The sequence below is a fragment of the Aspergillus lucknowensis genome (assembly GCF_044049455.1).
Source record: "Aspergillus lucknowensis strain CBS 449.75 chromosome Unknown BJX67scaffold_1, whole genome shotgun sequence".
In the NCBI taxonomy this organism is placed as follows: domain Eukaryota; kingdom Fungi; phylum Ascomycota; class Eurotiomycetes; order Eurotiales; family Aspergillaceae; genus Aspergillus; species Aspergillus lucknowensis.
The window spans coordinates 934,000-957,972 of record NW_027263545.1 but is presented as its reverse complement, the minus strand read 5'-3'; the positions used below and the strand labels follow the sequence as shown (position 1 = coordinate 957,972).

The 23,973-nt window shown below is 51.5% G+C and overlaps 12 protein-coding genes across 12 annotated transcripts; 7 read left to right on the top strand and 5 right to left on the bottom strand.

Moving 5' to 3' along the window:
* Positions 1-71: 71 nt before the first annotated feature.
* On the bottom strand, positions 72-1,656 carry BJX67DRAFT_339874 (exosome non-catalytic core subunit RRP45). Its single transcript, XM_071027711.1, has 3 exons — positions 1,280-1,656; positions 1,110-1,229; positions 72-1,054 (listed from the first exon to the last, which is right to left on the bottom strand). The coding sequence occupies exons 1-3, from the start codon at positions 1,441-1,443 to the stop codon at positions 451-453; spliced, it is 888 nt and encodes a 295-aa protein (XP_070891556.1). The 5' UTR covers positions 1,444-1,656; the 3' UTR covers positions 72-450.
* Positions 1,657-2,980, top strand: BJX67DRAFT_339872 (spliceosome-associated CWC15 family protein). The gene is made up of 8 exons (XM_071027710.1): positions 1,657-1,709; positions 1,763-1,785; positions 1,835-1,911; positions 1,962-2,243; positions 2,291-2,372; positions 2,420-2,590; positions 2,641-2,676; positions 2,731-2,980. Exons 1-8 carry the CDS (start codon positions 1,700-1,702, stop codon positions 2,746-2,748), a joined length of 699 nt encoding a protein of 232 aa, XP_070891555.1. The 5' UTR covers positions 1,657-1,699; the 3' UTR covers positions 2,749-2,980.
* Positions 2,981-3,079: 99 nt separating this feature from the next.
* BJX67DRAFT_339868 (RNA polymerase II mediator complex head subunit MED22) lies at positions 3,080-4,005 on the top strand. The gene is made up of 4 exons (XM_071027709.1): positions 3,080-3,173; positions 3,253-3,317; positions 3,401-3,469; positions 3,616-4,005. The coding sequence occupies exons 1-4, from the start codon at positions 3,140-3,142 to the stop codon at positions 3,799-3,801; spliced, it is 354 nt and encodes a 117-aa protein (XP_070891554.1). The 5' UTR covers positions 3,080-3,139; the 3' UTR covers positions 3,802-4,005.
* Positions 4,006-4,009: 4 nt separating this feature from the next.
* Positions 4,010-5,524, top strand: BJX67DRAFT_12878 (dihydrofolate reductase). The gene has a single exon (XM_071024510.1). The coding sequence runs from the start codon at positions 4,253-4,255 to the stop codon at positions 5,093-5,095; it is 843 nt and encodes a 280-aa protein (XP_070891553.1). The 5' UTR covers positions 4,010-4,252; the 3' UTR covers positions 5,096-5,524.
* Positions 5,217-8,472, bottom strand: BJX67DRAFT_12970 (chloride channel protein). The gene is made up of 4 exons (XM_071024527.1): positions 8,255-8,472; positions 5,972-8,204; positions 5,539-5,922; positions 5,217-5,493 (listed from the first exon to the last, which is right to left on the bottom strand). Exons 2-4 carry the CDS (start codon positions 8,162-8,164, stop codon positions 5,338-5,340), a joined length of 2,733 nt encoding a protein of 910 aa, XP_070891552.1. The 5' UTR covers positions 8,165-8,204; positions 8,255-8,472; the 3' UTR covers positions 5,217-5,337.
* Positions 8,473-9,013: 541 nt separating this feature from the next.
* Positions 9,014-10,590, bottom strand: BJX67DRAFT_12952 (pectate lyase). The gene is made up of 3 exons (XM_071024520.1): positions 9,870-10,590; positions 9,717-9,815; positions 9,014-9,658 (listed from the first exon to the last, which is right to left on the bottom strand). Exons 1-3 carry the CDS (start codon positions 10,218-10,220, stop codon positions 9,404-9,406), a joined length of 705 nt encoding a protein of 234 aa, XP_070891551.1. The 5' UTR covers positions 10,221-10,590; the 3' UTR covers positions 9,014-9,403.
* BJX67DRAFT_12883 (uncharacterized protein) lies at positions 10,116-10,944 on the top strand. Its single transcript, XM_071024511.1, has one exon. It carries the CDS (start codon positions 10,277-10,279, stop codon positions 10,769-10,771), a length of 495 nt encoding a protein of 164 aa, XP_070891550.1. The 5' UTR covers positions 10,116-10,276; the 3' UTR covers positions 10,772-10,944.
* Positions 10,945-12,543: 1,599 nt separating this feature from the next.
* On the top strand, positions 12,544-13,576 carry BJX67DRAFT_376378 (SGNH/GDSL hydrolase family protein; the record flags this gene model as incomplete). The annotated part of the gene is made up of 5 exons (XM_071031862.1): positions 12,544-12,670; positions 12,726-12,765; positions 12,848-12,926; positions 12,982-13,378; positions 13,443-13,576. 5 exons carry the CDS (start codon positions 12,544-12,546, stop codon positions 13,574-13,576), a joined length of 777 nt encoding a protein of 258 aa, XP_070891549.1.
* Positions 13,577-14,381: 805 nt separating this feature from the next.
* On the top strand, positions 14,382-16,357 carry BJX67DRAFT_12911 (uncharacterized protein). Its single transcript, XM_071024516.1, has 2 exons — positions 14,382-14,749; positions 14,817-16,357. The coding sequence occupies exons 1-2, from the start codon at positions 14,548-14,550 to the stop codon at positions 16,253-16,255; spliced, it is 1,641 nt and encodes a 546-aa protein (XP_070891548.1). The 5' UTR covers positions 14,382-14,547; the 3' UTR covers positions 16,256-16,357.
* A 10-nt stretch (positions 16,358-16,367) lies between these two features.
* Positions 16,368-17,402, bottom strand: BJX67DRAFT_12870 (putative isochorismatase family hydrolase). Its single transcript, XM_071024508.1, has 4 exons — positions 17,270-17,402; positions 17,187-17,202; positions 17,064-17,117; positions 16,368-17,002 (listed from the first exon to the last, which is right to left on the bottom strand). The coding sequence occupies exons 1-4, from the start codon at positions 17,298-17,300 to the stop codon at positions 16,480-16,482; spliced, it is 624 nt and encodes a 207-aa protein (XP_070891547.1). The 5' UTR covers positions 17,301-17,402; the 3' UTR covers positions 16,368-16,479.
* Positions 17,403-18,076: 674 nt separating this feature from the next.
* Positions 18,077-19,741, top strand: BJX67DRAFT_12764 (translation initiation factor eIF5). The gene has a single exon (XM_071024498.1). It carries the CDS (start codon positions 18,282-18,284, stop codon positions 19,557-19,559), a length of 1,278 nt encoding a protein of 425 aa, XP_070891546.1. The 5' UTR covers positions 18,077-18,281; the 3' UTR covers positions 19,560-19,741.
* On the bottom strand, positions 19,741-23,694 carry BJX67DRAFT_12709 (uncharacterized protein). The gene is made up of 2 exons (XM_071024490.1): positions 23,502-23,694; positions 19,741-23,444 (listed from the first exon to the last, which is right to left on the bottom strand). The coding sequence occupies exons 1-2, from the start codon at positions 23,547-23,549 to the stop codon at positions 19,923-19,925; spliced, it is 3,570 nt and encodes a 1,189-aa protein (XP_070891545.1). The 5' UTR covers positions 23,550-23,694; the 3' UTR covers positions 19,741-19,922.
* Positions 23,695-23,973: the final 279 nt, after the last annotated feature.

The window sequence follows — 23,973 nt, the reverse complement described above, 5'->3', positions numbered from 1 at the left end:
TGGGTTTGGCGTGCGGCGGTGCCTTCTCCAGCCCCATCGATCTCCCTGAGCTCGCCGCTCGCACTTAATCGAGAGGATCTTGAGAGCGCTTTGATGGATTGATCTCTTTACCATGCGGCAGAGTCTGGGGTCAAGGATACTCGGGTCAGTTTCGAAGGCGACTTATGCTTGTTCCAACCCTTTCCCATCCCTGGATGCAGCTTGAATAACCTCAATATCCCTGGATCAGGGAAAAGGAGCTCTGTGTCTGCCAACCCCCGAATGGGAATGGCCGATCTGTTCGTGGCAATCCTCATTACGTCGGGAGATCTTCATCAATAGCTCTCAGCTTTCCTTTCTGCTCTCTCCACAAAGAAGAGAAAAAATCAACAAAAAATCAAGCGTCTCATTCATCTATCATACATTGCATCCGTCTCGTGAAGGAGTCTTGGGTATTCTACGCCAAGTTCTTCAACCTATTAACCGATCATTTTCTGCTCTTGCTTGCTCAGCGAGGCCGCCCTTCGCCCGTTTTGCCAAGTCAGCTTGTAAAGCTTTGTCGATAATGCTGTTGATCTCTTTGACCTTCTCCAATGCGACCGTGGTCTTCGTCACGAATACTAGCGCGTCCACCGGGGAGCCTGAGAACTTCGACAGGTAGCAGACATCCCCAGCATTATTCAGTCCGATGATAACATCCGCTTCGGACGCTTGCTCTTCTTTCCGCGCGGCATCGAGGATGACTACCTTCCCTTCGTCGAAGGTGTGAAATGTGACCGACAGAGGCTTGTGTGTGATGTTCAATGGCACCGGCACTCTTTCGTCCAGTCCGTAGACAATGACTTGGCCGTCTTTGACCACAGCGTCCGGGCGGCGGAAATGCTGCAGTCCGGCCATGATTCCAATGCACGATGCATCGATCAGGTTTCCGTCGTAGTCGGTGATGTGTACATCGGCCCGTATCGTCCAACAACTGACCCCTTTGAGGATGCAAAGCGACTCCGTATCTAAAGCATTCGAGTGTCGAATAACCCGGTCTAGCACGTTCGCAACGTAGGCCTCGAGGTCCCCTTGTCTAGAATTCAGGCGATTAGTCCCTGTTTCTTAGCATAAATCGCGACTACCCATACCTGCCATTCTCCCAGGCTGGGGACCCCATCGCGGTCAACTCTATCGAAATATTAAAGATGCCGTCAAACGGTCGATCATCATGCGGTTTGGCAACTTCAGATGAAATCCGAACAATGAGGCTGGGAACAACATTAATGTTGTACTTTGGAAAGGTCACAATAGCACAAACCTCGTCTTCCCAAGCTGAACCTTCACATGGCCATACTCTTCTCCAAAGGAAACAGTGAGGGAACGGAGCTGGTCTGCCGAACGGCCATCCAGCCTCACGTTCTCGCGGAGCGCATCGAGAATAAAGTCGCGCTCGACAACCGAGAGCGGTGCTTCCTTATTCATAATTGCGGGCAGACTCGGCCCCTATGGGGGCAAGACAGAGCGTGGACCTTCGTCTGGAAATTTCCTGCGCTCCGCAGCGTCATACAAGCGCACGGTTCATTTGATCTTAACAGCCAATCATGTATCATATTTTAAGGCGGTAAGCTGCTGACTCATATTTTAGCCTGAGGCTCCTTTCAAGTTATTGCAACGCAGTTCTCCGCCGTCGCCGCAAAGACGAGGTCCCAAGCAGAGGATTCACGAGTTACGACGCAACATGACTACAGGTAGGTAGATCTGTCGGTACTCACGGTCGCGCTATATTACTCACAAATCATAGCCCACAGGCCCACATTTGACCCCGTATGTCCCGAACACATTCCACCCCGTAGCAATCGCTCATACGACATAGGCACAAGGCAAAGAGGCCCTTCGTGGCCCAGCGTACCACCAGCGCCTTCTTCCAGCACATACTCACCTGAAGACCCGGTATTCTACACTCTGCAATCGTCGATGGGGCATCTGCTGACTCAAACAAGCCAACTTGGTCAGGGAACGGAAGGCGAGTCCCAGCATCGCGACCTGCGCGCAGAGTTGCTCCAGGCAGAGGCGGCTCATTTCGCCAAGAAGCAAGGAGGTACTGTGGGCGAGGCACCAACCGAAAGCATTCCACCTAAGCGCCAGCTAGAAGGCGGCCCCTCAAACGGTGACGGAGATGTCGACGAAGACGCAGATGCGAAAAGACGGCGAATATTAGAGGAAACGAGAGATATAGATGCAGATTCAGACGGATCGGAAGAAGATAGCAGTGAGGAGGAGAGGTCAGCATGTCGGTATCCGAATCAGAGTCCGAGCTAACAAGTTCCAGTGATGACGAAGATGAGGCGGCGGAGCTGATGCGAGAGCTGGAGAAGATCAAGAAAGAACGGCTCGCTCAGAAAGAGAAAGAGGTATGTTTGAGTTCGCGAAGGATGGAGCAGTTGCTTACATGTTATAGGAACGCGACCGCGCCGCCGAAGAGGAGGAACAGCGAGAGTACGATATTGCACGAGGTAACCCGCTCCTCAATCCAACTGAGTTGAACATGAAACGACGATGGGACGACGATGTCGTGTTCAAGAACCAAGCTCGAGGAACGGAGGAGAAGAGAGGAAAGGAGTTTGTCAATGTAAGGCTATACTCTCTCGTACGGTGATCGATTCTAACTTGCTGTTTCAGGACCTGCTTCGATCGGACTTTCACAAAAAGTTCATGGTGAGTTAGCCATTGGACGTCCATGATCTGCAAGGCACTGCTAACCCCGCGTAGTCAAAGTATGTACGGTAGCTTTACGACTATGGCTAAGCATCAATTTGCCTTCAGCAAGGCATCGACGGTGGACTATAATTGCTTCAATATGTATACGGCGTTCAGAGCATGTGGGTTTTCCGCTACATAGACCTTTAATGTAACTCGGGGTACCCGGTTCGAATCGAAACGGGTCTCAACAGCTCCTAGCATCTGGCACAAGAGAAAATGTCCTCTACTTTGCTCGGACCAACTTCTACCCTGCCCGAGCCCCCCGCCCCGCCTTCTCCAAGGAATACTAGTTCCCTTTTCGTAATACCGGCAGTAAACCACCGCCGCCAACCGCCCCGCTGTCCCACCTGCCTTCAATCCATGACCACCGTATGCATCTTCGGCAATACGAATCAAAGCCTGCCAGAATAAACACGAGATGGAGTCGCAACCGACATCAAAAGCTTTGCATTGTGCGTTGAACCTACGGAGATCTGAACACCTCGTCCAATGAACGAAAGACCGGAACTAACGAAATTGCTCCGATATCAGACCGCATAAACAACAACGTCTCCCAACTACTCCAGCGATTCGAGAATATCATGGCTACAGCGACGGTGCGCTTTCAATCACTCCCTATTGGTCGCCTGAGGCTCGAAATTCGGAGTAAATTAGTGCTAATCGGTCAATTCTTTTTCAGGTCGAAAGTACGAGCCACACCACAACCGCTGTTGAAACATACCAGCTTGACGTTGAGTCGACTGCTTTGGTATGTCTGTTATTCTATCATCCCCAGCGTGTCTTTCTTCCTTCCCCCTTGTTTCTTGCTTCCCTTTATCCCCGAGTTTTCCGCTGGCGGATCTATAAAATATAAAACCGTCGAGGGCATGAGCTTATATGAAGTAATAAATACAGATCCGCGCTGCAGAAGACATCCTCTCCCTAACGCGAGTCATGAAGGAAACCTGGCTATTTGGTAAACTCGATACCCTGGGTGAAGACGAGTCCGAAACGAAGCGCAGAGAGGAACTAGAGAGGGACGCAGCAGTGATTCAGAAGGTTATCGAGGATCAGGGGATTTTGAAGACTGCTAAGAAGTGAGCAGTGATCCTAGTTTTTGTTTTTCCTTTCATATGGTTCTTCTATCGGGATATAGATGGATGTTGGTGTTGTGACTGGTGAGGCGTTCTGGGTACAGCTGGCTGGGTGGATTTTGAAATAATGAAACAAGGCAAGGCGCATTGGGATGTATATTGCTTTTCTAGAGCTTATGAAATGATACCCTCTTTAGATTCATTATCAAGATATCATTTGCTCTGCAATACAATATGTAAGCCCCGAGGTCGAGCTTGACTTCTCTGATAAGAAATCCACTCCAACAACTTTCCCTCCCCAGACATTCCAAATCACAAGCAACAACCACACAAATACCCACGAAACCCTCAGGGACAAACCTAACACCCCGCCCTCAAACCAATCTCAATCCAACTCAACCCCAAATAACCCTCCAAAACCCAACCCAGCGCCCCGAAAAAAACACCAGCCGCCAAAAATGCCACCCCCCACCCACCCCCTCCCAATCCCCCTCACCCTCATCGTGGCAACAACGCCCGTCCCAAACCCCCTACAAAACGGCAACCTCCGCCTCGGTATCGGGCTAAAGGGAACCCTCCCCTGGCCACGCATAAAAACCGACATGTCCTTCTTCGCGCGCGTCACGTCGCGTCCTCCTCCCCGCTCCGCCGCCGTCGCACCATCGAATCCAGCCACGCCGGGCGCCGGGAATGTCCGGACTAATGCGATCATCATGGGTCGCAAGACGTACGATTCTGTCCCGGCGAAGCTGAGGCCGTTGGGGAAGAGGGTGAATGTGGTTATTTCGAGGGATGCGGATGGGTCGGTGCGCGAGCGGGTTGGGAGGGAGTTGGAGGGGAAGAGGCGGGTTCAGGCTGCGGCGGCGGCTGCGGCCACAGTAAAAGGCGAATGTGAAGGTGAGGGTAAAATCGAGGGAAAGACAGACGCGTTTGTGTCGTCTAGTCTTGAGGAGGCGTTGGGTGTCCTTGATACCCGTGCAGAGCGAGGGGAGGTAGGCGGGGTATTTGTGATTGGGGGTGCGGAGATCTATGGTGCATCGTTGCGGTTGGGAGCTGGGAAGGATGGCCCGGGGAGGAAGGTGAGGATTGTTATGACGGATGTGGAGAGGGTGGATGGGACGGGGTTTGAGTGTGATACCTTTTTCCCGGTTGATGAGGAGGACCTACGGGAGCAGGGTTGGAGGCGGGTGAGTGCGGAGGAGGTTACGGAGTGGGTTGGGGAGGAAGTGACTGGGCAATGGATTGAGGAGGGAGATGTGAGAGTTCGGATGGTTGGGTATGAGAGGGCGGATTCGCTATAACCCGCATGTCTGGGAACGGACTGATTTAGGGGATACGATTGAGATACCCATTGATTCAAAGAACCATGTTTACTATTGTAATGGACAGGCAAACATTCTTCCCATGAAATTCGACAATAGCAAACAGAGGTAAAAGCAAGCGCTAATATACAATGCAATGCTCTAAACAGAAAAGCTAGAAGTCGGGTATATCCAGAATGTGACCTAGAGTCAGCGAAGAACGTAATGCTCTAAGGGAAGAGTCATTCCTGCTCTTTCATATATTTCACAAAAGCCTTTTTATGTACCAACCCAGCATACTGCCCGTCATGGTTGACGCACAGATAACGCAGCCCAAGCTTGACGAAGCATTGGTAAACAAGGTCTATAGGCGAATGAATATCGAGAGCAAGGGGCGCCTGCGAAGTTAGTGTCAGTTGAAGCCGTGGAATGGATTGGCATACCGGATCTATGAATCTAGTGAAGTCCACCTGAACAGAATCCTCATCGTCTGTGTCGGAGATAGCAGAAGATGTGTCCGTGGCCATAAGGCACATCGAATTGTCCTCATCACTGAGGTTGTCTAGTGCATATTCAAGGTCTGGGGCTGGGATGAGCCCGATCAGGACGCCGTCACGTAGTATCGGAAGGCCACTGTCCAGCTCACCCGCCATCAGGAGATGTTGGAGCTTCGAGCGTAATTCTCTTGCCGGAACGAGAGAAGACTCCGTGATGTCGATTATGCGGCTCCGCCGTACCGGTCGAACTATGTCACCAAGTTGCGCATCGGACGTGGGCTGGAGCTTGTTGTCGAGGAACGGGTACGAGTTCATTTCAGTTAAGAAGTCCTGAGAAGTCAGTAGCCGGTCATCAGGATAATTAGCGTAAACAGCTTACATAGATACTGTGAGGCTCAATCGCATCCGCAGTCCACTTGGCACAGAGGACCGCCAGTGAGAACGGGAGCACATGGTCCAAGCTCCCAGTCAACTCAAACAGGATGATAGCAAGGGTGACGGATAGTCGTGTTACACCACACATAGTGGCACCTGCAGCCACCATTGCGTATACTCCTGGAGTTACACATGATTCCATACCAGCGGTAGCGGCGCATGACGATCCAAAGAGGAAGAAGTTCGGATACTTCATCACCCAGTACTGCGTCACATGGCCAATTATACGGCCCATTAGACCACCAACTACCATGGAGGGCACATATATTCCTGCAGGAACCTTGATGCCGAAAGTAACAATGGTCAAGATGCTTTTAAGCACGAAAGCCACTGCCAGCGCACGAATAACTTCGCCAATACCTTCAGGGTGTGGACACAATCCATCGGAGGACAAAGAATCATGCTCACAAGGACTGGCCAACTCGAATAACAGCTCTGTCACGGGAAGCTTCGTGTAGCGGTTCCAGAATCCAGTCAACCCAGTCAACAAGGCAACAAGGACGACCTCAAGAAGCGGCCAACGCTTGATGGCAGGGATGCGGCGAAACGACTTAGCCCATAAACTAGAGGCTTTGATGAACAGAGCACCCGCCGCACCGCCGAGCACTCCCAAGACCATGAAAATGGCCAGCTCGAAAATCTCCCAGTCACCCAGATACCGGACTTCGAACAGCACGATCTTGCCAGTCCCGTAAGGATTGAGGAATTTCAGTGAGAGGGCCGCTGCAATGCAACAGAAGAATGTCCGGAACAGGGTCTTCGGAGGGAAGTAGTAGCTGACTTCCTCCAGGCTGAACAGGACGCCGCCGATGGGCGCTCCGAAGGCCACAGCGACACCACTAGCAGCACTGGCACTCAGAACCTCACGTCTCTTGCCATCGTTGAGATTGTACTTCGTGAACAATCGGCAACATATATTCCCAACGCAAGTAGCAATATGCACATACGGGCCTTCCTTACCTAGGCTGAGGCCGGACGCGACACTGAAGATGAGGGCGAGAGTCTTGATAACCAAAGTCTTGAATCCCAAGTAACCATGGAGGACAAAGCCGCTGTTGATGACCTTTACTTCAGCGACGCCGCTACCTGCCGCAGAATAATAGATCATATCAGGACGCGTTGGGAGCGGAGGGACTGGGGACGAGCCAGCCGCAGACGAAGGTGAGACATCCACTTCCGCGTCTGTCGTAGGTTTCGAACCGCGAGACCATCCTGCAGCCAAGTTTTCATCCAGGGTAGCCAAGGAGACCGAGGACGGAACAACAGTCTTTGTAAGTAATGTCAGAAGACAAGATATGACGGCGAGAGCCACCGACCAGAGGACGTAAACTCCAAAATCGACCAAGATACTCCCCCCAGCATCGTGATTCATCATCTCAGACCATGACCGCCACGCTGGGCAATCGCTGTTGTCGGCACAACAGTTTTGGCGGCTCCGAAACCACTCTGCCGTACAGAAACCCTCCTTGAGATCAAAGACATAATCTTCCGATATATCAACGAAATAAGCAATCGCAGCCGTAAGACATCCAATCAGTGCAACCAAGATCCAGCCCTGAGCACCGTCACACAACGCCAGTATCCTCCCCCGGATATCCTTTCGTCGGCGCAGCTCTCTAAGACGCACTCCATCGGCAACACTATCATGCACCCAGTCGGTAGACGTAAATTGGTCATACCAGAGCCTGTCATCCAGGAAAGAGGCAGTCATGGCATCTTTTGCGGAGCCAGTCGCACTTTCAACGTGAGCTCCATCCAAGCTCTCCCTTCGACTAAACCGTTTGTTTATCGAGTTCGCTCGACTGTGATGCCGTGACCGACGAAGGCTGCTTGCCAGCAGGGTGTGTCTGAACCCCGTTTCAGGACCGGAGGATGCGGAGAAGGTGGTGTAGGAGCGTTGTGGTACGGCGCGAAGGCCTTCCTTAGCCTTTCCAAGAAGGCTGGTTGTCTCGCCAGCCTCCACAGGAGGTTCTAACGACTGATAACCGGTGTGTGATTCGGAGGCATGGCTGGAGCTTCGCCTCATGGCGGACGGAGAGGGAGGAGCCGTTTGGGAAGTGTTTCTTGCGCCGACATCCTCGGATGTCCGCTCTTCCTCCGGGGGTGAAGTGAAGTAGGAGGGGACCGATCGTGGCATTTTGGTGAAGCTATGATTGCTTCCCCTTAAACTCGGTGATCATGAAGGTTGTCAGCTTCAAGATATGAAAATAGCGAGTTTCCCACTCACAGACGAACATGATCCCCCGACGGCGTCCTTCGAGGAGCTCCGAATAATTGGGTTCAGGCCCAACTGGGTGCGGAGTTTGGGACCCGCGGTACCCGACGTATCAGGAACGATAACCAGGAACCAAAAGATGGATGAAACAAGGGGAAACCAAAACGAAGAACAAAGGGAAAAAAGCACAAAATTGCAGCACCCAAAGTGTGGGAGAGAAAGCGAAGAGAGTCAGGGTAAGAAAGGCGAGTCAACCACTTGGGAGGAAGATGAGGAGTTGGAGCAATCGCGTCTTAGCGGCAGATGACCCGCCGCATTCAACCAAAACGGGACATCATCTGATAATATCCAGCGCAGTATCCAAGCCAAACGGAATGCTCTGCCCAGGTCAAGCGCGTCTCCTGTTACCTCGCATGTCATGCTTGCTTTTGGCGAAGAGATAAAGATAGTCCAGTCGCTGTCCTCGGGCATCGAGGGCCCTGTCAGCCATGGGAAATCCTAAGTCGTTCAAGACTGTCGTCATGCCAAACAGCCCAGTTCGCTTCAGTACTTCCGGCTCCAAAGCCCCTAATTTACCCGACAACGACGCCACTCATGGATTCATAGCAGTTTCCCGGCCGATCATTTGTTCTCCCCATGGGGAAGCCAGTCATTTCAGTCCGCCAACGACCTGGCCTCACACGGGGCAAGACTTCGCCACTTGGATGCCTGAGGCCAACTGCATTCAAAGATGACCAGGCCTCAAGCGATGCCGAGGAGCATCCCTCCACGCTGATCTCTGACGATTCGCTATCTCTTCCACCCTTACTGACGATTGTCGGCGGGCAGGGTCTCTTCTCCCTTTGGGTCACACCAAACCTACGCAATGGAATTTAACCTTTCATGCATTGTAATCTTGGAGGTTGAAGGCACCAGAGTACAGCCAGCCACTTCTTGAGGATGGAATACAGACGACTCGCTTGATCTGGGCTGATTGGTCATATCCACAAAACGCGAGTGCCGACAGTCCCTTCAGGCGACCAGAAATCGACCGCAAATGCAAGAAGCAAATTCCAGAACTCATACACCAGCCAATTCTGTGACAATCCTTCCTGCATCCCTCCTCCCTCCCGGCCCCGTGGCCCCTGGCGCCGGCCGAGTGCCGGGCATAAGCCCGTGTACTTAACCAGAGCAGTATCCGATCTTCTCGGGCTCGCAGCCGCCCGCACAGCCGTCATAGAGGACGCAGGGGCGGTCTGCGTCGGTGCAGACGTTGACCAGAGTAGCAGTGTCCCCATAGTTGGCATTGATACCGGCCACCTCACCACCGTCACGAGCGGTCACACCCTCGATGTAGACGTTACGCTTGCATTGTGAGCTGCAGTTTCCGCAAGAGCGGTAGACCTTGCCGTAGTCTTCGGCGTAGAAGTTGATGATCTGAGACGGTGTTGGTTAGTTACCACTTCACTTCCATAGCCAAGTGTCGAGTACTCACATTAACAGTACCGCATCCATTGTGCTGAACGACTTTGTCACTAGCGTGATAGGCACCACCGCCAATGATCCAGGAGTGGTCCCCCGCCGAGTCACCACGCTGCACAAAATCAATCAATCTGTTCGTTCATGTTGGGGCAGTCAGGGTCCGTACGACAGTGATGGCATCCTCGCAGACGTCCTCAAACCACACAAATTCTAGGGTGCAAGGGCCCTCGCAGTGGACGCCCTCCTTCTGATCCTTTCCGATGATGACGTTCCTCAGGGTAGCGCCGGACCGAAGAATAAACACAGCATCATCGTTCCCACCCTCACCATCAGAACATGCACCAGATCCACGGTCATACTTTGCCCAGCCAGCATCGAACGTCTCACCGGCGCCGATCTCGATCGGTGCGCTATTCGAGTAGGAAGCGGTTGGGACTGGAACACCCCCTTCCCACCCCAGACAAGCTAGAGCAGTGGGGAAAATAAAGGAAGAGGCTAGAATGATCTTGGACAGCATGATTGTTCGGATGAAACTGATGATCGACAGAAGGGCGACAATCCGATTGCGCAAGCATGTCCATCGAGGAGCTAAGGCATTCTTATACTCCCATCGCCCTCGACCGAATGAGAGTGCAGAGCGCTCAGGACTTCCTCAGTTATTGGTGGATCAATGGAAAAGGGAAAGGTCAAGCCACCGACTCGTTTCATAATCACGAGGAATTCTTTGCACAGTGGAGCTCTGTCTTGGCTGGGGAAGTTTTCTGGGATGTTCCCTCCAATAGCAAAGCCAAGTCCTACGGCATGTACGATTGGGGAGGGACACACTCGGGGCCGACAGAAATCCAGGCCCCGGGCGGGACGTCAGATACACTCACGGGTCCTCGCTGGTTGGCCTTGCCAAGCAATTCTTATCCGGAACAATATCTCTCTGTCTGGCTGCAGTGGACAAGAGTGCGAGACTCTCGGAGTTTGCCCTGCTTTGATGGTATCCCGGTGGAGTTACAGAGCGGTATCCCAATTTTGAAAGGAATGGCGTCTGCAGTGACTCCAGAGGCTGTTTCTCGATGACGTTGTCCTGCAGAACTGAGAAAGGCCCCTACAAAGGCTGTGGTACGGAGACTGTAGGGTTATCAATCTGAAGTTGAGGGATCGTATTGGTTGCGTCCCAGGAAACTGTCCGAGCCGGAATTGCTTTCGAAAGAGCCAGGGTCTGGCGACAAATCTGTCGAGGCTCCCATCTGCCGAAAAGAAAAGAGAGCTAGGTTCTAATTCCTCGACACAAGGTTACGGAGCACCCCACAGTCGCCAGGTCTTGTTCGTTGAGAACTGACCCGGGCTCCTCATGAAAAGCCACCGCAAGGCCCTTCCTTCTCAGAGTTGCGTGAAGAGCTTCTACCTGCAGAAACAACCAGATCAGCCCGTCCAGTAAACCCATGCCCCGCGTTCTCCATATCGGACTCGGATACTGAACGTAAAGAGGAGGATGGAGGCCGAATACGACCTTTGCAGGTGAATTTCCACAACGGAAAATTGTCTGGCAAGTCTGTGTAGCAAAGCCTCCCCACGAAGCCCGCTCATCTGCAGAAGTTTTATCGACCCCGTTCAACACCAGAGTTGGCTTGGCAAAATGCCTGTGCCGTCTGGGATAGATCGAAGCCTCGGCGTTTCAGCATGGCACGTTGGAGAAGCATTCAATCGGCCCTCGTAGTCCCTCAGGTATCTTCCGGTTATTGTCCAGATTTTCGCGGTGATCGGCCTACGTAAAATAAGCTTAGAATCTCTTACTCGGGTCATGAACCCCTTACTTTTTGGTAGGCTGCAAATACTCGACAGCTTGAAACAGCCCACACCTGGTCAAACCGTCTTTTATAAAGGACTTCCACCGTCTGAGACTCTGCCCAGGTGCGGTTCGTGACTTTCCCCATTGGGCCCGATAGAATGACCGAGATTCGCCCACTTCGGTGCGTTGTTTGTCGGTTTGTCTCAGCGCACCACTTGAGAGTCCTATCCATGACTCCGCTAGTGGAGCTCAACTTCGCTCAGAATTTTAGCAACCCGAGCGTGAAGTCCGACTTTTTGTGTAACGAGAGTGATCAGCACCCATGTTCTTCGATGAAGAATCCCCCACGCGCGAAGATACAAGGAAAGCGGTTTCCTCAACAACTCGGAGGAGACATAGTTTCTTCTCATGACAATACAAGGGAAGTCAAGATATAAATTGATACGTACGGAAGCTGGAGATAATTCGAAGGAAGCGTGAAAGGGATGTTTTGAGCACATCGATAATACCAGAAGAGATATATAGTTGCGCTTACCTTGTCTTTACCGTTCTTCGTAGCTAAGTCAACTCCGGCATTCAACCTTCGGCAGTACTGATATGCTAGATTTGATCGATAGGGGCTTGAAATTGGCTGCATTTCGGGTCGATGGAGGCCGAGATGATCGGCAAAATAAGCAATGTTAATCATCGGCACCTAATTTACCCGAAAGGCAGAGCGGGGTAGTCCAACAACAATTGTGTGAATAACTTCATCCTGGGAGAGATGGTGATGAAGATAATCTCACACATACATACAGAGGGCTTATAGGAGAATTGATTTTTACGTCGAAGTCAAAGCATTGTTGACGGGACACGCGTGGTGGAATTCGAGGGGCAATTGATGTCACTTTGAGTGCAAAATCACCAAGTTCCCCAATTTATCCACCTCTGGACCGAAATTACATTTATAAGGCCAATTCACCCCTCCAGAGAGAAGAAATCCAAATTCTCAAGATTAATTCCCAGTACAAGCTTCAATAGTCGACAATTGCAGCGTCCCTTCAGTCTTGCAGCACTCACCATGTCGTCCGCCGACGACGGCCCGTCACACAAGCCCTACGATCAATTCGTGCTCTTCGGCGACTCGATCACTCAGATGTCATCGAGCCAGGAACTAGGCTTCGGATTCCAGCCGGCGTTGCAAGACGGTTTGTTTCTTGTCCATATGCTCAGAGCGGAAGTGGGTATTGACGTTTGTGGCAGCCTACTCGAGGGTTCTGGATGTGATCAATCGCGGATTCGGGTGCGTTTGCTTGACTACCAAAGGCAATTGAAGCTGTAGCACCGTGGTTGTTTCACTAATGCTTTTCTGGGCACTACTACAGTGGCTATACCACTGCGCATGCTGTCAAAGTGTTTCCGCGGTTCTTCCCAACCCCAGAAACGGCCACTGTCAGGTTTTTGGTACTATTTCGCCCTCTGCCAGGCGGCTTGACGTATGGACTAACATCGACTATAGACCATTTGGTTCGGAGCTAACGACGCATCGCTCCTCGAGTCCAAAAACGACCAGCACATTCCATTGGATGTCTACAAAAGGAACCTCACCTGGCTTGTCCAACACCCCGCAACGGTTGCCCAACAGCCGCGCATCCTCATCATTACTCCTACGCCCGTGAACCAGTATCAGCTGCAGGCATTTGACGAGGAAAAGGGCTCTAATCATCCCACTCGGACAAACCGAAACACGAGATTGTATGCGGAGGCTGCACGAGAAATTGCGGAATCTTTGAAAGTTCCGGTGGTCGATCTCTGGACGGCTTTCATGACGGCCGTGGGCTGGAAGGAAGGCCAGCCCCTTATCGGGTCAAGGGAGGCGCCGAATCACGAAAAATTCGCCAGTCTCTTCACGGACGGTATGTGCTTGACTTCCCGTGTTTCGCTGAGTGGGGTGGGACTGAGGCTAATGAACTCATGAAGGACTGCATCTGACGGCGGACGGATATCGGATTGTGTACAATGAGGTTGTCAGGGCTATTGAGACGAATTGGCCCGATCAAGCACCCGGCAAACTTCCCCAGGTGTTTCCACCTTGGATGGAGGCTCCGAAGTGATCGAAGGGAGTCAAGAGCTACGAAGACGGCAGCTGCACCCGCCAGCAACAGGACACCCACCAAAATAGAAACAGCATTGATTGTAGACAGTGTACCTTATCGATTCTGGAGTCGAGGGTAAAATTCGCGTGAAACATTCAGGATTCAAAAGCGGTCTAGAATTGAAGAAATGCTGCCAAGGCTGTGATGTAGCCGTCAATGTTACGATCCCCTCACGGTTTCTTGTCCAATTGTCCAACATTTTGTGGCCTCCCATTCTTTTCCTGACTTATTCATCCTTCTTCTTCCGAACGTCTGAACTTTCATCTCGAGTTTCAGGTTCTTTGTACTCTTCTATCCTCGAAATATTACCGATCCACGCCCACACATTCCGCTCTTGCCTCCTCCCTTGAAGACGCTTTGGCAAACAACCTCTCCCTGCATCTCACCGCAGTCAATACCTCATCTCAGAGCTACGGAATTTTCCGCGAGGCAAAAACAGCTTGAACTGTCTCCCTTGATTTTCCGGTGCCAATTTCTTGAACGGGCACTCGTATAACACGCTGAACCGCTTCACTCGAACCCACCCCATATCCTTTCCGAGCCGTCCCTCGCTTCGAGTGCCACACTCCTATTAAATCATCCTCCAACACATTCATATCCGGCTGGCGATAGATATATGGTTTGAAAGCATCGCACCCATACTCGTCTAAAGTATCTCGGTGGACGGCCGTACGGCCGTCTCACAGTGTTTGAGGGTGGAGGAGTTTCTAGCGGCAGAGTGGTCTGGCTGGCTAAGGTTTCGAAAAACAGTACAGTATCTGGCGGGGTTAACACTGACATAACACGGGAGGCAATCCTGGTGCGTATGTCTGTTACTTCACGGATTTGAGGGTCCCGCAGGTCACTCTTTATGCTCAACGTCCACGTCCGACTGGATTGCCCCTTCGAGCAAGGTTGCTTCCGTTGCTTTCTCTGCTTCAACTCGGATAATGGATGCTCAGTATCCTTTTGCCTCACGCGACGATATCTGGCGCGTATTTGAAGAGTTGAAAGAGCTCCACGCTGCACAGTTTGAGCAGGCGGAACGAATTGCGAGACTCGAACGCCGGAGGGACGAGGATGCGAGGTTGAAAAGCGTTTGGGGTCCCTTATCACCTTTTCCTAGCTCTGTAGGTGGAACAGTACCCACAGGTATACCATTCTCCCTACAAACGTCCGTCGTGAATGATGGCTAATAATTTATCCCGCGATCCAACAGATCCCATGTTCCATTCGACTACCGACACTTTCAAGGGGTTCGATCAAGGACAGCATCACGGTGTAGGTGCCATGGGCTTAGATAACGAGGACGAGCCGAGGCGGGGTACGTCGAGAGCGAATAGTGTTCGATTTGATGAAAGTGCCATCCATGGATATTACGGACAAGCCAGTCGGTCTAGCAGTGAACTCCCAGTAAGGACCGGGAGTGGGATGGGAAGCATTCCCCTGACAGAGCGGTCCCTGTCACATCGATCGGAGGGGAGGCAAAGCTCATCAGGGCATTCTCTCCACTCAGCTCGGACCAACAGCCTGGGGTTGGAAACGACCAGCAGGATGATGAGCTCGATGCTTAATGACTCGCCTCTCATTCCCCCACCAGGGCTATTCCTCTTAGGACCTGTTCCAGCGATCATTAGGTGCTGGATGACCACAAGTTTCTCTAACGATTCACTGCTATATGCGGCCGTCTGCTGTGGTTCTTATAAATCGTTGTTGGGATACTCGATGGTTCAGAAGCTGGGTCTTGAAGACCAAATGGTGCAAGAGGGAGGCTTGCAACATATTAAGCTCCCCATGTACCTCCCAGAGGCTAGCGTACACCAGGCTTCGTCGCGCTCAAGTAGTCCCGAACCTCAAGTCCCGACTTTAACCATCCGCTTCGTCGTTCATCAGGTCGACCCGAGCGACAATTCCATTCAGATAATCCTTGGAAGCGATATCCTCCGTGCGCATAACGCTGATATCTTATTCTCACAAGACAAGATCACCATGGTGGACGATGATAGGAATAAGATCTCTATCCCTCTTGTACGACCTGAAAACGACTCCGTGTTCAAGTCCCTACAAACAGCATCAAGTGATTTGAGCATAGGAGCTAAACCACAAACACCACTTGAGTTAAAGAGCGACCCCGTTAATACAGAGAGCCAATCTAGCGTTGGTGTGATTGGGAAACCCACCGGCTCTTCTCAACAGACTCCCTCAGCGCCCCCTTCCAGTCGCGAATTTCCCGAGGAGTCCATGGAGCATCGACCCGCGCGGTTCTCAGCTGATCTTGAGCAGGCTAATGGGAACGGCGGCCCGCACGCCCAAGTTAAAACCGCCATAGCGGCTGATACACATGCAAGTGGTGCTACAAAGGTGGAACCAGCTGGTGTCTGGGGCTCGTGGAAGCGCGACACCAAGATTGATCCGAACGCCGCTGGAGCGGGAAAGCCGTCTCGACCGCGTACGATGAAGGTGTTGCGGCCATCTAAGCCCCCAAACCGCAGTTTTTCGGCCACTGGGGCTGGTGGCTTCGGCACCGAGACCACAGGGCCACCGTCCTCGCAGCCTGGATCGACTATGACATCGCCAGATGGGAGTCGTGCTCCCAAGCCGCTCGCCCCTAACCCGATCGGAGGAGCATCAGCCTTCCCCTGGCTCAATCCATCTTGAATCTTTAAACAGAGTCTGGTGTCTCTGAATGAGATATATCAGAGGGTCACCATCTACTGTTGAACGAGCCCCACAATTAAGGTTCATTGACCACGACTCGGGCGCAAGCAAAAGTTTTGGATGAACAATCTGGGCATGTGTTCAAATTACGCATTCGTACATGCACTATGCACTAGGTTGTTTCTCAGCGTAGTAATGCGTACATGACACACCTATTCCTCACATTAGATCCTCGAAAGCTTCTCCAAAGCCTCCTTCGTCTCCTCTTTCGTCTCTTTCACAAGCCCCGTAACCTCCCTAAAATGTGTATGACTGGCATCCTGCAGAATCTCAAACAAAATGCTCTCACTCGTTGTTACAATCGCCCCCGCATCGCGCAGTCTCGCCAACGCAATCCCCCTCTCCTCCGCATTGATACTACTCACCCCATCAACAAGCACATATACTCTATGCCCACGCTCCAACAAATCCAGCGTCGTCTGCGTTATACAGATGTGCGTCTCAATGCCCACGAGAATAGCATCAATTGGATTCTCGCCCTTTGCTGGCGATGGTAGCAGGGCGTCTAATTCCGGGGTTATCATAGAGAATCGAGTCTTGTCGATGTCGGCGCGGATGTTCGGGCCGGTTAGGTGTTGCTGGAGCTCGGGGACTACGGTGCCTAGTTTTGAGCGGTTCTGTGTTGTCACGTAAATGGGGATGTTGAGGGTATTGGTCGCGCGGAGGAGTTTAGACGACGTTGATACTCTGTTTCGAGGTCAATATCGTTTAGTAGTGGTAGCTGTTAGTCCGATGGGTTGGGGCGCACAGCTTGGGGAATTCGTAGATGGCTTTGGCGAATTTTTCTTGCATATCGCAGACACTATTTGCGCCGAATCTCGTTAGTATTGGGCTGCGGAGCGTTGACAGTTAGAGAAAGGAGGAGGCGTACAAGACCGCGGGGTTGCCTAGGTTGGTTGGAGATAGTTAGGAGGTTGCTTGTTCGTTGGTTGAATCGGGGGGCTAAAGACATACGAATGCGACAGGCTCTTGCAATTGACGCCATTGCGCGTGATTCGCGAAGTATAGAATTGTACGGAGCTTAATTCCTCACCGTCACGACTGACGCAAGGCGAAGACTCGGAAGGGAGGTTCAGCTTGATAAGGAAGCCGAGGGCGGGGAAAATCGGCACAGAAAAGTCGGCATGCGGAGAAGAAATTCTGTTTGTGCCTCCGAAATTAGGCCCTCGATCAGTCACGTGAACGCGGATCTGCGCCCGGGGCTGCCGCCTGCGCTTTGCTGCCTTGCTGAGTCAGCCGCAGGTTGTTTTTTTTTTCTTTTTTCCATCCTGACTAAGAAGGAGAGACTCGTGCTTGGCACAGTTGGTCAGTTCCTTTTCTTCCACCCTCGTCTTCTTCCTTCCTCTCTCTTTCGAACTACTCTCACCACCACTTCCAACTCTTCTCAGGCCAAATTTATCTCTTACCCATCAGCTTTGGACGTTGTCCTATTGTCGAACTTTTCTGCTAGAGCTGTCGAATTGACCGCCCGGTTTTCTCAGCTTATAAATCTCATCTGGTCAGTGCTGTGCAGTTCAACCGTCAGTCCTTCCATCATAATCCGTCCAAGAGTCTGACACCGCATCCTCTTCGCTTTCTTTCAGAAGAACCACCTGTTGGTTTCTCTCTCTTCCTGCCAGAGAAAGCCACATAAAAAGGAATACCGAGAAGCTGTCTATGTATTCGTCCTGCGTCAGAGATTTCGAACACCACCTGCCGCTCAAGCTGCAAACGTTTCGCTCTATATCGAAACGTAGTTTCTACTCAAAGTCTTGTGGCTGAGACCCCAAAGGATCCCGCCATCTTTCGCTGTGCTAGCCATTCTGTCTAGACAACCGCCACCATTCCACCACCAACAAATAACAGAGAGACTCGCGGCGTATGTCTTGTCTCTTGAAGATATCCTTCGTCCAGGTTCCCTCCCGCTTCTTATCTCGTCCGTCGTCCATCTGAATTCGTTGAAAATCGGTTCTCAATAACCGTCATCATGGCCCCCAACAACATTAACATTCGTCGGGATGTCACCGATCCTTTCTACCGTTACAAAATGGAGCCCTTGCAGTCTAAGATTGAAGGTAAGGGCAACGGTATCAAGACTGTCGTCGTCAACCTTAACTCGGTCGCCCAGTCCCTGAGCCGTCCTCCTGCCTACGTCATCAAGTACTTTGGGTTTGAACTAGGTGCCCAAGCCAATGCTAAGCCCACTGATGACCGCTGGATTATCAACGGTGCCCATGATGCCAAGAAACTCCAAGACTACCTTGACGGATTCATTGCCAAGTTCGTCCTGTGCAAGAAATGCAAAAACCCGGAGACCGATGTTATCATCAAGGACGAGAAAATCATTCTGGATTGCAAAGCCTGTGGTCAACGCTCGGATGTTGACCCTCGCCTTAAGCTAAGCACTTTTATCCTTCGCAACAATACCTCAGGCAAGGGAGGGAAGAAGGACAAGGCTTCCAAGAAATCTCGCCGCGAGCGGAACAAGGAGAAGGACGCTGCCGCGAATGGAGAGGCCAATGGCAGCCCAGGTGACAGCAACTCTGACAACGGTGACGTTGAGAATGGCGATGCCCCCGAGGCCCACAGCGATGATGAGCTTACTCGTCGTATCAACTCTGAGGCCCAGAACATCGAAGCGGGGGAGGAACTTGAGGACGACAACTGGGCCGTTGATGTCTCGGAAGAGGCCGTGAAGGCCCGTGCTAAGGAACTTCCTGACGACTTGAAGCGCAGTCTTGTACTCGAAGAGGGTGACGACGAGGGCGCCGATGGCCCCTCTGCGTACGATGAACTTGGCAGCTGGATCATCGCTACTGCCAAGGAGAAGAGCGGTGTGTCCAACGTCGAGGACGTGGAAATCTACTTGAAAGCTAAGGAATACGGCATTGAATCTAAGCACAAGACTTTGGCTGTTCTTGCCCAAACCATCTTTGACGACCAAATCGCCAAGCAGATTGAGGGTCGCGCTCCTCTCCTAAAAAAGATGATCACCTCTGAACGCCACGAAAAGGCATTCCTCGGTGGTACTGAGCGCTTTGTTGGCAAGGACCGCCCTCAGCTTATTTCTCAGGTTCCCGCAGTTCTACTCGCTTACTATCAGAACGACCTGATCTCCGAGGAAACTCTCAAGGCCTGGTGCTCCAAGGCCAGCAAGAAGTATGTCGATGTTTCCACCAGCAAGAAGGTCCGGAAGGCTGCTGAGCCTTTCCTCCAGTGGCTCGAAAACGCTGAGAGTGAGGAGGAGAGCGAAGACGACGAGTGAATCCGTTGTCGGCAAACAGAGGCTCCCCAACTCCGGGGATCTTTGGTCTTTTACTGCTGTTTCTATTTTCAACTATCGTCATTCCTTTAAGATGCTCGTCCGCCAGACTGCCAGACTGTTCACGTTGTTTGTCGTCAATCTTAATACTGACCGCAGTGACTAAACTCCAAGTGGTCATAGTATTAGCCCTCAATAACAATCTCCGCTCAAGCTGAATTTTGAAACAGTAGCTCTCTCAGCCGGCCTTGGCTTTCCCGGATTTCATTCAAGCCGTGTATTTGCAGACCTAGACAGTGAGGCTGATGAGTATCATTCAGAACTCCACGAAACTACGTGTGAAGTAAATAACAACTACATTATGTGCTATATACCCTCGAAGTTCATCTCCGCAAATCTAATCCGGCCTCCAGCCAAAGATACAGATTGTAATGGTCTATTATGAGAATCGCGCTCTTCACCAACCCTTGGACCCTTGCTCTTCGCCAGCTTACAAATAATCTCGGCCTTTTGCTGCTGGAATATAAACCAAGTCAGGTCAGGATTCCAGGTCTCCATAGCCTGGATTACTGTTTCGATTGATTCAATTTCCTCAGGTTGGCTAGGTTTGCTCGGGATGTTGGTGCTGTCTTCAAGCGAGGTCTCCCGGAAGCGAGTGAAGTAGTACGTAGGGCCTGCATATCGGGCTATCCATTCTCCAAGAATATAGCAGATTCGATCTCCCACGGGTAATGAGAGGCGGACGTGTAAGATTAGGGTTACGAATAGGAAGATGAAAGATCGCCAGAGGGTATGATGCGGCGTGAAGGCGCGTGAGCCCGAGGCGGAACCAGCTTTGGTAAGGGAAAGCGGCTGGAGGAACCCCAGAGTACGTGGTTTTTCGAGTGCTCCACTGGAAGTAGGTTCATCGTCGAGGATAGCAGTTGGCTTCGCAAGTTGCTGGTGAGTTTGTCGTTCGATTAGTCCGTCTGTATCTTGGCGTACTCTCTCCCAGGCGCGGTTGTAGAGACGCTCCCAGCGGGGGAACTCGGCTTCGACTCGAGATGCCATGAAGTCACCAGCAGATTTGAAAATTGTCTCTGCCACTTTGCATGCAGTGGTGGTTACGAAAATTTCTTCCTTGAAGTCGAATCCATCCATTCCTTGTTTGGAACTACCTGGCGTGTTGCCGATCGTATTCGTTCCAACCAGAGCAGTTGAAGATGTCGCTGTACCAAATGATGAAGGGAAGCTGATTCTTGATACAACTGCCGGCCAGAGATCGTTGATAAGCGGGAGAAAGCTGTTTTCATGAGTCGCGAGGATAGGTAAGACATCTACCAGAATTGAAAGCAATGAACGACGGAGGTAAGGGGATGGTGATGAGAGATGGGATAGTAAAGACTTCACTATGTGAAGGAGAAGCGAGTGTGGCTTGCTCAGAGGTTTCTCCGCATCTTCAGGCTCACGAGGCGGAGGTAGAGGTTCGTCCGACTCATCTTCTCCAAGTAAATCAGACAGAGGGTCGCTTCCAGGAGTTTGGTCTTCGGCTTTCTTCTCACGGTCTTCCGCCCAGGGTCGTTTTGGGTGAGTATATGATTCGTTGTCTTCCACAAAATCAGAATATTCGGCACGTTTGGCCTTTCGGCGGGCGAAATCGTCTGCAATGGCAGCAATGCTCAAACTTCGATACTTCTGTTTGACGTGATTAGGAGCATCCCCATTCGTGCCATTCTCAATGGCTACTAATGACGGGATCCTGGTGCTTTCTTCCACAATTGCACCCAATGTCTTGAACATCAATTCGACAAGTTTGGGATATCCATGATAAAGGTCAAGGATCCCGAAGATTGAATCTACCAAGTCGTCGATATAGGGCACCAGCCGTGCACCGCATAGTTTGATCATCATCAGGAGAACCTGAGGCGGATATGGCGACACATCGAAAGTATTGAGTTTCAAAGCCACAGAGTTCACAAGGTAATCGACATTTTCGATAATCATAGTACCCGTGTCAAAGTAACCGCAGGCTCGTGAGAGGATATTAAGGCACACCATAGCATGTCCCTGGAGATTTGGATTGCTAGAGGCCAGGAGCTGTAAAACAGGATATAATGCATCCATGAGTTCAGGGCGGAATCCTTCCCGCAGCTCTTGGGCCTGGAGGACAACTGCTTCTAAAACAAGTGCTGAGACGCGCCAGTCTCTCGACTGGTCAGCAAGCGGCTCATTCAGAATCGGTAAGACGATGTAATATAACTCCTCAATCATATTCGTCCTTGTTGAGTATGGATGTGAAGGCTGAAGCTGGTCCAAGGAAATGAAGTCGTCAAACCCGCTCGCAAAATCCGGTGTACTCTTGAGAAACGATATCGCCAACCATAGTGGTGCGATGACAGAATTTCCTTGTTCATGATGGATCCGGTTGACAATCAAGCGCGTGATATCATTAGCAGAACTCGAAAGATTCAGTCGCACTATCATAGTCTGGACATCGGCGAGAGTCTGTTGTTGGCTTTTATGATCTAACAGAACCGGTGGAAACTCATAGGATCCATTCCTGGGACCGAAAACTTCCATATTCTGGGAGCCGGACAGTTCGGAGCTCAAAGGTTGAAGTGTGTTTGTCCCGTGATTGACAATGGCAGCGACACTATCGCATAATCCGGACGTCAGATTGTTGATTAGGAGGCCAGACTCTGACTGGATCTCCGAGAGCGCCTGGAAGGCAGTGGTTATTTGTTTAGTTGCCCACTGCTTCGCCGTTTCATCGTTGCTCTGCATTGTCCTTGGGAACGCAGTAAGCCAGGTATGCACGGAGTCTTTGAGGGAATCGAGAACCATAGGGTATGTGGTGGCGAGATGTTTCAAAGCCGAATAAGCATTGTTCGTCGTATGAGCTTCGTCGAAGTCCGAAAGCACAACGGCAGTTTCTACCAACAAAGGTAATGATTCTTGTAATGTGTTGCGGCAGTGCTCCACGACCATGACGCAAAGGTTCAAGAGCCCCTCCCGAACCTCCTGTCGTTCATGTCGCCTGAGTTGGATCACTTGCGTAAGCGCAAGTTTTATCTGAGAAGCTGTTGCCTTAAGCCACGACTCATCAAGCACTAGCCTCTCATCAGCCCCCTCAGGCTGTGCAGACTTCTTCGGCAGCTCCGAGCAGACTCGATCATCGAGGACCGCTTTCAGGGTGTCGGTTAGTATATCCAGACACATAGCAATCAGCCTGTACGACCTCCGAATTTGAGTCGTCGGCTTCAGGACCTTCGTTAAAGCTGAGACAGTCCGGGGCATGATACTCGCAAGGACAACGCGGTCGGTAACACGGCAGTAGAGAGCTTGAAGGGCTCGGGCAGCGGAGATGCAAAGCTCATCTGACCGGTCGCCAACAATTCCCTCAAGCAACAGATACACTGTCTGGTCTACGACCGTTGCAGTGCCAATCTCGTGGTAAATTGTCCGCTCCGCCACTGGCCCAGTCAATGCCTCAAATATAGCGGAAAGGCAGCTGAATCCAGCAATCTCCAGCTCAATAGACGGGGTTTGAATGGACTTATCTACGTTAGCGTTGCTTGGAGCGCCACCCACAATCAACGTTAGCAGAATAACCAACTGCTTTCCCATCTGGGGAGACAGGCGTTGTTTCCATCCTTTTGTGACAAGGACTTGAAGGCAACTGATAGCCAGCTCCAGGACATTGACTGGAGTCCTCTTGGATTCATTGAATATATGAGCTAGAGGGAAGAAAGCATATTCAGCCAGTTTCTCGTCGAGCACACGCTCGCCAGCGAGCTCGTTCAGGACATTGTGCACAGCTTGAAGTGCCTTGAGAACATCAACCGGGCTGGCTTGGTGCCCACGAAACTTCAATCCGATAGAACTGAGCTCAACACATGGTTCCCGAAGCTTCAATAAAGTTAGCCTCTTCGCAAACGGTTCTCACATCTTCAATCCAGAAGGTACCTTTCTGAAAGCTTCCTGCCGCGAACTATCCATCTGGCCATTCGGCATGAGGTGCGGTACACGCCAGTTACATGTCCCGGTCCATTTGCTCCAGTTTATCGATGAATACCAGCACTGAATACTAGCGGCTCCTTAGTCCTGCGCAAGAGATCACCACCCGAGGTAGGACCCGAAGAGGACGTTGGTGGATGGAAACTACAAAATGAGCCGCAGCCGCCCCGCGGCCATCTTCTTCGCTCTCCGCTCTGGACACTTGAGTTTCTGCCGGAGTTATCTGGCGGTGACTCGCTCGCTTGGGCTTATCGATACGAGTCCACGTGACTTCGGTCGGCTTCGCGTCACGTCGCGTTCCAACAAGGCGTTTCTGGAGCTTGGAGCCTACAGCCGACTGCCTTCGCCAGGCAATCACCCTCAGAAGTCTTCACAATGTTGCTTCCTAAACCTAGTCGCAAAATTATGTTATAAACGTCTA

Bases quoted from the DNA above. Each gene is read 5' to 3' on its own strand.
- BJX67DRAFT_12970 (XM_071024527.1), bottom strand. From the start codon at position 8,164: ATGCCACGATCGGTCCCCTCCTACTTCACTTCACCCCCGGAGGAAGAG. The intron at 5,923-5,971 runs GTAAGCTGTTTA...CTGACTTCTCAG, and splicing joins TTGAGCCTCACAGTATCTAT to GACTTCTTAACTGAAATGAA. The intron at 5,494-5,538 runs GTATGCCAATCC...CTAACTTCGCAG, and splicing joins TCACTAGATTCATAGATCCG to GCGCCCCTTGCTCTCGATAT.
- BJX67DRAFT_339868 (XM_071027709.1), top strand. From the start codon at position 3,140: ATGGAGTCGCAACCGACATCAAAAGCTTTGCATT. The intron at 3,174-3,252 runs GTGCGTTGAACC...CTCCGATATCAG, and splicing joins GACATCAAAAGCTTTGCATT to ACCGCATAAACAACAACGTC. The intron at 3,318-3,400 runs GTGCGCTTTCAA...ATTCTTTTTCAG, and splicing joins ATATCATGGCTACAGCGACG to GTCGAAAGTACGAGCCACAC.
- BJX67DRAFT_12870 (XM_071024508.1), bottom strand. From the start codon at position 17,300: ATGGCGTCAATTGCAAGAGCCTGTCGCATTC. The intron at 17,003-17,063 runs GTGCGCCCCAAC...ACCTCGAAACAG, and splicing joins ATCTACGAATTCCCCAAGCT to AGTATCAACGTCGTCTAAAC.
- BJX67DRAFT_12878 (XM_071024510.1), top strand. From the start codon at position 4,253: ATGCCACCCCCCACCCACCCCCTCCCAATCCCCCTCACCCTCATCGTG.
- BJX67DRAFT_339874 (XM_071027711.1), bottom strand. From the start codon at position 1,443: ATGAATAAGGAAGCACCGCTCTCGGTTGTCGAGCGCGACTTTATTCTC. The intron at 1,230-1,279 runs GTTTGTGCTATT...TGTTGTTCCCAG, and splicing joins GTTCAGCTTGGGAAGACGAG to CCTCATTGTTCGGATTTCAT. The intron at 1,055-1,109 runs GTATGGGTAGTC...CCTGAATTCTAG, and splicing joins CCAGCCTGGGAGAATGGCAG to ACAAGGGGACCTCGAGGCCT.
- BJX67DRAFT_12709 (XM_071024490.1), bottom strand. From the start codon at position 23,549: ATGCCGAATGGCCAGATGGATAGTTCGCGGCAGGAAGCTTTCAGAAAG. The intron at 23,445-23,501 runs GTACCTTCTGGA...ACTTTATTGAAG, and splicing joins GGCAGGAAGCTTTCAGAAAG to CTTCGGGAACCATGTGTTGA.
- BJX67DRAFT_12952 (XM_071024520.1), bottom strand. From the start codon at position 10,220: ATGCTGTCCAAGATCATTCTAGCCTCTTCCTTTATTTTCCCCACTGCT. The intron at 9,816-9,869 runs GTACGGACCCTG...GATTTTGTGCAG, and splicing joins GCGAGGATGCCATCACTGTC to CGTGGTGACTCGGCGGGGGA. The intron at 9,659-9,716 runs GTGAGTACTCGA...ACACCGTCTCAG, and splicing joins ATGGATGCGGTACTGTTAAT to ATCATCAACTTCTACGCCGA.
- BJX67DRAFT_339872 (XM_071027710.1), top strand. The intron at 1,912-1,961 runs GTATTCTACACT...GACTCAAACAAG, and splicing joins CATACTCACCTGAAGACCCG to CCAACTTGGTCAGGGAACGG. The intron at 2,373-2,419 runs GTATGTTTGAGT...TACATGTTATAG, and splicing joins TCGCTCAGAAAGAGAAAGAG to GAACGCGACCGCGCCGCCGA.
- BJX67DRAFT_12764 (XM_071024498.1), top strand. From the start codon at position 18,282: ATGGCCCCCAACAACATTAACATTCGTCGGGATGTCACCGATCCTTTC.
- BJX67DRAFT_12911 (XM_071024516.1), top strand. From the start codon at position 14,548: ATGGATGCTCAGTATCCTTTTGCCTCACGCGACGATATCTGGCGCGTA. The intron at 14,750-14,816 runs GTATACCATTCT...GCGATCCAACAG, and splicing joins AGGTGGAACAGTACCCACAG to ATCCCATGTTCCATTCGACT.
- BJX67DRAFT_12883 (XM_071024511.1), top strand. From the start codon at position 10,277: ATGTCCATCGAGGAGCTAAGGCATTCTTATACTCCCATCGCCCTCGAC.